This window comes from Lissotriton helveticus, chromosome 6 (assembly GCF_964261635.1).
Source record: "Lissotriton helveticus chromosome 6, aLisHel1.1, whole genome shotgun sequence".
NCBI classification, from domain to species: domain Eukaryota; kingdom Metazoa; phylum Chordata; class Amphibia; order Caudata; family Salamandridae; genus Lissotriton; species Lissotriton helveticus.
The window spans coordinates 1,552,719,890-1,552,732,145 of record NC_136067.1 but is presented as its reverse complement, the minus strand read 5'-3'; the positions used below and the strand labels follow the sequence as shown (position 1 = coordinate 1,552,732,145).

Sequence of the window (12,256 nt, the reverse complement as noted above, 5' to 3'; positions counted from 1 at the left end):
ATGGCTATATTAGATACTTGGGTTACACCTGCTGGGTACTCCTGAATAATGGACTTGGATGAGTCGTAACTGTTCAGCTATGCAAGACAATTATGCTTTGTAATACCGTGCTCAAACTTTTTTGTTTGTTGATGTTGATGAAAATAATAGAGATTTATAAAAAATAAATAAAAAAATGTATGTAAATTAATATTAACATAGACATATTTTGACCTTTTTTTTCAAGTTTAATACATTTTTTTCCACTTATCCCTGTACATCACAATAGTTAGAACTCCAAACCCGAGGTGGAGATCTCCCTTAGGTAAATTATATAGAAAATATTTTTATGTTAAATATTAATGTAAATTCATTTTACTTATTTATTTTAAATGTAGAACAAAAGTAATACAAAAGCTTCAGCACAACTTACATTTAATTAACTATTCAATTAATTTAAATATATGAAATTAAATTATTTTAACGATTTAGAAATTAAAATATTCCACATAAAGTTAAAAAAGTATTAATATAAACAGTGATAAATGGAATTAATTAAAAGCAATTTAATCATATTTTAAAAAAATTAATGTTACATTATTTATATAAATTAAAAAAAGTTTATTAGATATGTTAAAATAAAATACATGTTTTGTTTTTAAATAATGTTTTACCCTTATATAAAACGTATTTATATTTTTAACTAGTCATTTAATTGACCCATACTTTCTATGGGGTTTTATTTTAAGTCCCTAGGTTCATTATTTTCTATAGGAGGATGTTGCAGTACCAGTGGTTGGCCATGTGTGGTCTACTGCTCCTTTCAGGCAGTAAATAGTAACTTACACATGTACATTTGGGTCCACCCCCTGTTTCAGGGAGTGGAGAAAGATAAGACTAGACTTTTGATTAATGTTACACTTGTAGATGACAAATAGCCAAAGTACAAAAGTTACTCTAAACTTTAAGAATAAACTTACATCTATAAATAACTCACAAGAGTAAGTTATGTTTGTGAATAGCCCCAAGCGTGTCTGAGGGCATGTTAAGGATCGGCATTGCTGATATGGAAAGGTCTATAGCTTAGTCAGAGGCTGTGACGTTCTAAGAAAACCCAAACATGTATTTCAAAAATTGCTATGGCCTAAACATAACTTACTTCAAAAGCTCATAATTTCAATCATAGTTAGTCTGATGATGTGGCGGGATAGTTTACTTTAGAAATGCCGTCTACAGCTCCAGCCAAGCGCCCAGTAAGGTGAAAATGGCCTCTACGGCAGTTGACCCATCCTTTGAACTAGGAGCTACAGTGCACGACTGTGGACATCATTCTCCTATCCATATTATCGCCATATCAGGATCTATACCTTCGTGGCGTTTAAAAGTAGAATCCTATCTACGCTGAGAGCTGCAATCTCGCATCACATTATGGTGGAGTTTTTCCTGTATACAGGATTTATACATCTGTGACTTTCCAAAGTAGAATTCTTTCCATGCTGAGAGCTCCAACGCCGTGTCACATTACGGCAAAGTTTTCCTTCTACTCAGTTTGTATGTACTTGAACTATTGGACATCAAAACAACATATTTTACAGTCTCGATTCATATCCTTTTTCCTGGTTTTACAGTACGCTAAGACAGTGACCTGATGAAGGCGATCTCACCGAAACGCGCGTAGTCTATACTACCGCCTTGCCACCATCATTTGTGTCTATGTTTTATTTTGTACTGTGTACTTGTATCATATAATAAGAAAAAATTGTTCACCATGATTGAGTAGCAATATTTTTGATATCATATTGTAAAAACTATAATCTTTTTTTTTTTATACAAAAACAACTATAAATTAAAAATGATTGAAATTATGAGCTTCTGAAGTAAGTTATGTTTAGGCCATAGCAATTTTTGAAATACATGTTTGGGTGTTCTTAGAACGTCACAGCCTCTGACTAAGCTATAGACCTTTCCATATCAGATTCTTTCCCTATGTATAGCTAGTCCACTCACTATAACAGGGGTCCCCTGTTTTCCAATTAAAGGATCGGCATTGCTACAGAATTTTTATGTACAGTTCAGTGGATTGGAAATGTTAAGATTATATATAAAATAATGATAATGACGTTATTAGACACAACATAACAATTACATCACCTAAGATATTGGATATGTCATATGTGAGGTCAAGAACTGGTGCATGAGGAAGTTATGATTGTGTAGGTAGATGTTACTTGAGAATTTTAGTGGCTTTTAGTTTTTAGATTTTAACTATAACACCTCTTCAACTGAAGTTTTTTTCTGTGGATTTTTCTTTGCTTCTTTGTTTTTATAAAAATAAGTGACCGATTTTTGTTTCTAAATGGAACAGTCTTCTTTACAAGCTTGTTTTCTGTGAAAGATATATTTTTCCGAAACGTATGTTGAGAAATATAAGTAAATTATAGGCATCAGTTTGGATGAGTGTAGTGAAAAAAATGCATTTTGAAATCAGGAAGTAAAATTAAAAAAGATATATCCGTATTATGAAAACCACAGAATAAGCTAGAAAGTCAGTAACTACTGAAATGATAATACATTACAATCAAAATCAGTTGTTTGTGAAACGTGACTGAAATTTGGTTAAAAGTCATTCCACCCTGTAGAGGGTTTTTAATGTGCACCTTGGCATAGTTACATTTTGCAAGTATTAGTAAGCTTATTTGTTTATTTGGTGTTTATGGCTTTAATATGGAACTACTACACATAACATTGGGTTAGAAACAGGTTATTCACTTCTCTAATGTAAAAGGAGTGAAATTGTTCTTATGCCTTATGTACGGGTGGTGGTGGAACTGCTGATCCCCCTCTTCAGGCCCAAGGGAGTTAGGGAATTGTAGGAAAAGCTCTGGCACCCACAGTTGTCAACTACTCTGAGGGCCAGTGCAGACATGTGGCTGACATGGGATTGCTCTGTGTGTGGACAGCGGCTCATATACAACGGAGAATGTGATACGAGTAAATATCAATGTAGGGATGATGTTCACCTCAGGGATCCAAGTGGGCTACACAAGATGGCAGCTTTGGTCACTGCTGTTAAAAGATGAATCCCAATAGAGAAAATTCCACTGCTATAAAAAGTAAGCTAGGAACTGACACACTCAGGTAAAAAAAAATAACACTAATGCTAATACGCTTCAATGGTGGCAGATATATGGCTGTCTATCGGGGAGATGGCTACAAAGGCACATTATGTCCCTATAACTAAAGGTGAATTTTACATTCCAAGGCAATTTTCCAAACCACAGCCGTAAGATGTAATACACATCTAAAAATGAAGGGGAAAATACCGAATGCAATTATTGTTTAGCCTCCTATGGGATCCCATTTTGAGTCTGGCTTAACTTAAGGGACTAATAACACCAGGTGATAATTCAAAAGCTGTGTTTTCAGTAAATTCAATTTGAACAATACTATAATTTTACAGTACCTTTGCTGTGGGTCACTAAAAATGAACTGTCATATGTGAATGTATTGGCTTTTTTCTGAAAATGTGTTGGTGTAATTAAGTACCCGTTTCCTTTTAGGTTTTGAAAACACCGTACCCAATTTGCATCACTTGGAATTTGGAATCATCATGATATTCTTTATTACTTATCATAATTGAAAGGCATCACACAACTATCATTATGGTGCCTTAACCTAGGATCCATGACACAATTGTTCTAATGAATGGGCACAATCCATGTTGGCACTACCATTTGTGTTAAAGAAAGAATGAGAAAACCTGGTAGCAACACTAGTACTAAGATGGACTAGTCAATGAATAGTTGCAAGTGGCAAAAGTCCACAGTCCCTCAAAAACCATCAGGAGTTCATAGGGGCCATAATGGAAACAAATCCATAGCCTCAAGGTGGATATAAGAAAGGTGGCAGGAACTGAGCGCAGTGCCAACGGCATGCGGATAGGCTACACTGTGCATTGTACATCCTTATTTTTTTACCTGCTAGGGAAGAGTTTCCAGTCTTGTCACTAGATGATTGAGGTTTTCCCGGAGCTGGGGAAAAAAGAAGGTCGGGCATATGAGTACTTGATAACTACCTGTTACCATCCAGCTCGAGACTCCTACATTGCCTTCAGTTTCTGACACATCCTAAGTCATGTAACAATGGACCTCTGCAGCACATGCCTCCCTAATCAACTCTGTGTATGACCCTCACTACAACTCTGTCATTTATGTGCTTTGCCTGTTGTGCTGTGATTTCTTTGTTTTCATTACAACAAAAACCCTTCTTCAAAACCCGCTTGCATAACAGATACAAATAAATCACAGCCATATAAAAAAGTATAATAAAATACTGTACCTGCTTGCAAACCTGAGCAAAATGTAGAAGCAAAGATCTGGATTGCAGAATCCACCTCCTCCATTCTTTGGAAATTTAGTAGCCGAGGAAGAAGTGTCTCAAGGGACTGTACAAACAGCCTTGCACTCTGTTGATCGGCTTCCTGGTTCTTAAGTAGTTTCAAAGAGAGAGCAGCAGTACGTAATGATCTATGACCAGGACAATCCTTGGGCGTCTGGTCTTCATCCGCCAGGGAACAGTTGTCAGATCCCATGTCTGAGACATCAGACCTCCCAGAATCCTTTTCTGCAGCCATAGAGTACTGATCACATGAGTCAAATTCTGTTCTAGAAAGATCTTGGTCATCAACGCTGAAATTACTTTCACTGTATCGTGAACCATAGGAACGCGTCCTGCTGTCAACTGAAAGAAAGTTAGTTATGTCTGGGTAAACCACAGTGTGACTTCGCTGGACAACGTCGGGCTGGTCTACCGAATCAGTCTCTTTGTTCTGATTTTCCCTGCCCTCTTGCCCAGCTGGTGAGTGCAGACCATTCCTTTGAACATCAAGGTTATCCTCAGGAGTAGTTTGCCCTAGGTCGCCTTCCAATGTCGTTTGCCCTGTGTCTGTAGTGACACTGATACTAATATCAGGACTCTTTTCAGTTCCTGACTCCCAAGGTGTGTGCTCGGAGGAAAGGATATGCCTCTGCCACCTGAAGTCTGCGTCGTTAATCTCCATGGATTCTCGGCTTGACTCAGCACCATCTCTCAGGTCCTCAAGGCGCCTGAGAAGGTGGTGAATCTGTTCTTCCTTGAGGCCTTTTCCGTGACTCATTTCGTCTAACGCTCCGAGCAGTGCACAAACACAAGATACGGATGTGTAACATGCCTCAATGCCTCCTTTCATACAAGCTTCTGTCATCCCATCCATGACTCTACAAAAGGTAAAATTGAAAATTAAAAACTTATCAGAAATAGATAAAGAATATCTCAAGCACACTGAATTAAAGGCAGGGGTGCTGAGCTCAGGATAATGGCATTTAGCATAGTTAAAGTTTGAACAGTAATGAAGACAATTGGTACAGCACATTTCCGAATCTCTGTAACAGCAAACTGCTTCTGATTCCACAGATATTGCTTCCCCCATAAATGGGGCTCCATGTTTGTCTGAGTTATTAATATTCCAAACCCGACAAAGAAAGCTAGTGAAATGCGTCTCAGGCTTCTTATATACAGATTAAGCAAAGTTTATTCACCCCATATGTTTTGGTTGGAACTGATCTTAATCATCAACGTTCTTGTGAGCACATCTGCTGAAGGAACCAGTACACCAGAACTGTAGGTCAGTGACCACCTGGATCAGCTTGTTTGTCTTGGCCCAGTGTGGACTGCACAATGTAAACTATTATATTTAATTAAATTTTAAGGTACAAAGATGCTTTCATGTGAACGGTAGCACTTTGTAAATATCAATACTAAATAAAATAATGAATTGTGGTAAAGAAAGAGGACTCCAGATATATGAAACACACTTGGCTTTAGGTTACGGGCAACAGAACTGTGTGACAAGGTAAAAAGCAAGCAGGTTAAGTGATGCTTAGATAGTAAATAAGTGATTTTTTGGGATGGATATAGACAGGCTAAGGTAATGTTATTTACATCAATTGCATATTATGAGATCAGAGCTTTAGAACCCCTACCAACATACTTAATGCTAGGAGTTCAACAGGAAGGCTCAAAGTAGGTCTGGATTACAGGTCTAGATTCATGCAACATTTTCAGGATAACCACTATGTAAATGATTTACATACAAATGTATCTTTGGGCACATATCTAGCCCTCCCACTCCTACATAGACAACCCTAACTAAGATGACCAAGGCCCTTCACAAATGCCCTGCAAGATGTTAGTAATGGAGATAGGAAGATACAATGCTCTCTGGTTTGCAAATGACAGAAAGTGCAATTGTGTGCCACTTTCTTTTACAGTTGTTGAATTCTGAAGTCAAACTCATCATGTTTTGGGGGAGGCTAAGCTAGTAGTGTCCTTCTACCATCTCTGTGAACCCAACCAGTGGCTGCTGTTAAAATGCCTCACAGAGGAAATAATGCAAAGGTTTGGTGTATCCTACCATTGTGTATGATTAAATATGAATTGTAAACAAAACTCTAATTGTGAACTGTGAAGACAAAGTATGATTTAAGTTTTAAGGTGGCTCATCTCTGAAACAATACGACACGATCACTAGGGCAATGTCCAGCTGAAGCATCTGTAGCAAGCTGCCTAACTTGTTTTCTCTTCCCTACCTGAGTTCATATGCACAGAATATAAGGAATGCACAAGAAATCCATGTAACCTTCATACCAAAAATCTCTACATGCTGCTGTATTGCTTTTTCTGTGATGTAGAATGTTTAATTTTGATAACAGACAGATGTTCATACACATCAAAAGATAGTGGCCCTCATAGGTGACTCTGATGCTGTCGGGCCTCTACTTTAACCAAGGAATGAGGAAACATAGGATCACAGAGTGGTGGAACTTGGTAAAGGCCCATGGTATATAAATACCATTGATAAATAAAAACGTTTTTTTTTATGTTACTAGTGTTTCTCAACAGTGATAGCCCCTCATTCAGAACTTTGAACCCATTATGAATACAAATGTTTGTAATTTTGAGACAGTATGGCCTGTGTCTTTGAAAGACAGGGAGCGAATGTGTGTCGATGGACCACGGTGGCACATAGAGACTCAAAATGTGCATGCCTCAATATTTAATCTGATGAACATGTTGGATGCCAGATGCCCCCCTCCTAAAACCCACAAACTATTAAATGATAAAGAAGAGCATACAATTTGAGCAGGTCCAGGTGTGATTTCCTTTTCGAGATGGACCTCTTCCTGGGTTCCTGCTCATGGGAGCAAGGTCCTGCCAAATCGAAGAGACGCTGAGGACTGCCAAGTATCTGTAGATAAAGACAAATGCATACAGATAAATGGAAAAGCACATCAGGGAAAACATTTTAGTTCAATTGACCAATTAGATCCAAGAAGAACTCCAAAATTAGGAGGGCTGGTTCATATAGAACAAAGAGATTTATAGACAGGGCATTGGTTGGGGCTCAGTCTGTAGATTATATCTTTATTACATTAATGGAAGCAGCATTGCATTTTTTGTAAGTACAAGGATACTGAATTTAGATAACATCAGGTAGGTCTGTAATTCTGACCCAGGCTAGCAACTAAAGCTAAGAGCATATTTTGCCACTAAAGGCACAGAAAACAAAAGTATCTAGAGTGCATTTGTTTACTGCATGTTGTATATGCTAGTATGATACAAATGCTCACGCATGACATAGAAGTGTGTGGTTTTTGTTTAAAATCAATTTTTCTGCAAAATGTTGTGTCAACGTTTTGCTTTGTTTCCCTTCATGGTAAGTTAAGGGGAGTGATGAGGTTAGCGTGCATGTAGGTTTACCAATTACATTTTAAGGGGGCGTGACATGATGTGCGCATCTTCCTAATCCTCCATTTTATCATTATGCTAGTAATTGAACTAACTTTGCTTGATTCACAAAAAAGATATTGAGATAAATCTATCAAATGAAGTTTACTTTTGCAGAATTGTACAAAATCCATTGAAATTATAACATGTTTACACAAAAGTCGAGAAAGAAGGATAATTATTCATCAAAAGGCTCATATTTAGTTGACAAAATGTCTATCCATCTAAAATCACAGACTCTTGTCCCTATATTTAATATGTATACGGAAAAATACCATTTGCCCATCTACTGGGTGAAGATATCTGCTGTCCCACCTCACTGGATTTGTGATGCAGATTTAATTAAGACAAAACTGCACTGGATTTTGCACAATTGCTTATTTCCCTTCACACTAGCATGCTACACCCGACGTGCAGCGGCTGCACTCGAGAATGTGACTCATGATTGCTTTCATCTTTTCATGGCTTATTGGCCATAAGCCAATCAATCCCTCCCCCCCAGGAAAGTTCTGTTGTTTCTCTTTTCTCTTCCAAGGTTCATCCAATAGTCATATATGTGGACCCCTTCTGACCCACTTGATATAAGAGGCAGAGGCTGCATAAGCAACACATCACCCTGCCCTTAACACTTCCAGATTCACCAGTTTCTTCATCTGCTTCTCGCAGTAACTTCTCTCTCCACTCGACACCTGGCTCCAAAACATGGGATCTGTTTATTCCTTCAAAGGAAAATTATTCGCATGCAGGGCCATCTCGAACCCAATAACGCAATACAGGAAATTAAATACCACTGCACTTATTAGTCGTACATATCTAGCATCAACAGAAGCCAAGACAAATTGACTGTTGACCTATTCAAACTCAAGCAGCACTGGCTAATTTTTGTAACAAGCAGTGTCTTTTAGCCAGACAAATAAAAAGAGGGCTAGTGTATGGGCCAACAGTGTGGGCTGCTGCACATAGCTTACTGTTTTAATTTGCTATGGAATATTATGTACATAAGACCAGTCCACTCCGCGGGGAATGCCAGATCGGTTATGGGCACTTCGTTATATTAGGGTGCATTTCTTTGGCATGAGTTATAGACTATTGTACAGCATTTGTAGGGGGGGGCAGACGAGGGGGGCAGCAGTGCAGATTGCCATGAGAACATCCTTCTATCATGTGTGATATGACCATGGTGGTTTGTAGCTTTATAAGATGTAGCCATAATCCTTGAGTGCGACCAGGGAAAGGACTGTTAACTTCTTCATCACTTTGCGTGCTGGAGTGGAAGCGGGTGGATTATGGTGTACAGGGATGAATGCATACAGAAAGTACACACGGTGGGAAGTAACTGGTGAGGGGGTAACTGAGTGGGTGAGAGGCTTTGCGTGCTGGAGTGGAAGCGGGTGCATGATGGTGTACAGGGATGAATGCATACAGAAAGTACACACGGTGGGAAGTAACTGGTGAGGGGGTAACTGAGTGGGAGAGAGGTGGTATGGCGAATGAAAAAGGTCTGTATTCTGTGATGCATTCTGTGGGACTAGAAGTTTGACAAATTTGCTTATGGCATACCGTCTCGTATCCTTGATTGTAAACCTCTTAATCATGAACATGATTATGGGATGTGCTTGGGGGAGGTAAAGTCTGAACTCACTCAGTTGCATACAGTGTCCTCAAATGAAGTGCCTTATTGAGTGAATGTACCCTTCTCTTTGGTATATTTATGGGAGCCTAACACCAAGTATAAAGTGTTTATGTACATAGATTTTATTTGCATCAGACCTTTAGTATATCATTTGATCATGCAATTCTTTTTCTTCTTTCCTCTCATATTTTCAGTTTCTTTCAGTGCCCGCAAGCAATTATACTGCAGCACAAAAACTTTACAAACACTTAACGTATCAAATAGATTGGATTTCCTATGTATTACTTCAAATCAACAATGTCTAGCATGTAGTTATCCAGTGAGGACCAGGGATAGTGGGTGCTGTTTAGGAAGAGAGCAAGATAATCATGAGCCGGCCTATCTAAACTGTTGAATATGGGTGTAGGAGCTCGGCCTAATGTGTTGTTTTGTAGATTTATGTGTGGCATTAAAAGAAACTGTATGCTACTCTATACCCAAATAGATGGCATTTCTGTGACCTTCTGTCTAAAGTCTTTTTTGAATGTTGTTTTGTTTCTTAGCGGTTAGTGATATTGTGAGCATAGTGGTATTCAACTACATTGAATATCTGTGTTGTGTTAGATGTATCTGTGGTGTCTTCTTGCATGTTATGACGTTGCTTCAGTTACATTTAAGTTCTGTGTTAAATACTCCCTAATAGAAAGAATTTGACATTTTTCTATCAAATCTTGTAATGACAGTTGATGCTGCTCAAAAGTTACAGAAATTGATTATCTTCCTATTCATTTCCATTTTTTGTCATAACTATAGACCTAAATATTAGGTAATTAGCACTAAACCCAACAGATTCCTAATCAACTGGTGTTGCTACAATATATGATCCCATTGTGTTTTTTAAGAGATGGTTTAGGAGTTTGCAAAGTAGAGCTTCAAACAAACATACCCAATTTATCGCTAAAAGGAAACATTTTGTAGGACCAATTTCAGACAGTGACAACTTTGGAAACAAAGCACCCGGTAGTAGTGACGAGTTCAGAAGTGGAGAACACTTGATGGCAATTCTATACTTTATAAGTCTTTAGAAATTTGTCTGAGGAGGATAGCCAAACCCCAGCATTTAACTCTAAAATATATTTGAGACTGTGCTTTAAAAATGTTTCCCACAGTTATCCCACAACTTTTTTTTAGCATCACTGACAGAAAAGGATATGGTTCAAATTAGTACATTGCGTTAGGAGTGGAAAAAACTACATTACTGAAAGGTCATGGAATGGCTGCAGTAATGGGGAGATTCACACACTACAGAACAGCTTTGCAGACTATTCCAGTTGGCTAATGCTTATGTTATGCCCAACATCTTAAACAGATAGTAAGAAATTCCGGTTTTAACTCACTGAATCTTTGCGCATTATGAATTATAAAAACATAATGTCTAAGTAGAACATTGACACTATATAACCAGATAGATACCTTATAGAATAGCCATAAGAAGTTACAAATCTTAAACATGGCTTTTTCCAGTAAGCATTAATCCCACCCATGATTATCTGACCACCCCAAGATCTGTTGTTTCATAGCTTGAGGTTTCAGGAATGAGCTAAAGCACTTTATAGACATGTGCCCATCGTAATTGTCTGCGAAGGAGAGGGCGCTCACTTCTTCCCCCTAGACATCAATGTAGCTAGTTTGGGGTCCAAGGTAATGTAAAGGACTGGCTTGTGGAGGAGTTAACTCACAGAGCACCCAACACTAGCATTCAGTCAACAACACCTTAGTTACCTCTTTCATGATTTTAATGGCTTCCACTCGATGCTGGGGCGGAGGATAAAGCAAAATGCGGTGATATAAGGACTGCAGCACAGGTTTCATAGACTCCACCGACCCCATCAGGCGAACCAGCTCTGCAGCAATGTAGTATATGGTGCGTGCTACAGGCCCGCTTAGTGCTGGTGCAGTGGAAGAGCATCCCGATCCCCGGCCTTGGTCAGAAACCCCTGTGCAGGCGGATTCAGAATCAAAGCAGATGTTGTTGTGCGCCGAAGTGATGGTCTTATCATGGATAGGATTCCCCAGGATCACAATGAGTGCTGGACACAGTTGTTTCCTAAGGAAATTATAGCAGCAGAGAGAGAAAGAGCTGTTAGGATAGGGGCATTCCATAAACCTCAGCAATACACAAATCTGAAGGCAAGACCTTTCTTTGGGACGCGATAACTGACACAATCATCTGAACATAGATATATGATTTGGACTAGATTACAACATAAGCCTAGACCTCAGCAGAGTAAAAATGTACGATACAACCACATTTATTTAAAACAATAAGATATCTGTCAATGTTATCCATAGAATAAAATCATAATAAATACTAATACTTTTGTGCACATAGTTACTTACTATACTTTAAAGAAAACTAATCATGGCTTTGCTTCCCTATAGAAGGCGAGATACTCCTAATAAACTCCCAGAGTGCCCAATGTGCAAGATAATTGTGTGCTTTATCATAGCAAAGACCCACGGACTCACTATATGTCTGTGTACTTGGTGTTTGCTGAAACAAAGGGAGCACAGACATATTTCCTAAGCATTATAGAGAAAGGCCAAAATAATAAAGTGAGCCATTGAGTCAGAGGCCAGATTTTCACAATCAACCTACAGTAGAAAACTTGCCAACATGCTCAGAATACATTGCATGCGCAAAGGGCACAATTCCAGTCGGTTACCTTCAGTCCAATAGTGTTAAACTTCAACATCATATTAGTTGATAAAGTATCTATATCTACTTATAAAAGGTTAATCTACCCCTAAGCAACAGAGATCTCTGCAGTGTGAGGAGTG

General features: G+C 38.4%; 1 protein-coding gene across 1 annotated transcript in view; it reads right to left on the bottom strand.

Annotated features, from left to right (window-relative positions):
• Positions 1–12,256, bottom strand: part of ARFGEF3 (ARFGEF family member 3) — a 505,700-nt gene that overhangs the window by 254,063 nt on the left and 239,381 nt on the right. Inside the window, exons 10-13 of the mRNA XM_078649342.1 lie at positions 11,198–11,522; positions 7,152–7,264; positions 4,318–5,234; positions 3,957–4,010 (exon numbers count right to left, since the gene is read on the bottom strand). Of these exons, the coding sequence (XP_078505468.1) occupies positions 3,957–4,010; positions 4,318–5,234; positions 7,152–7,264; positions 11,198–11,522 (1,409 nt within the window). The remainder of the gene's footprint in view (positions 1–3,956; positions 4,011–4,317; positions 5,235–7,151; positions 7,265–11,197; positions 11,523–12,256) is intronic.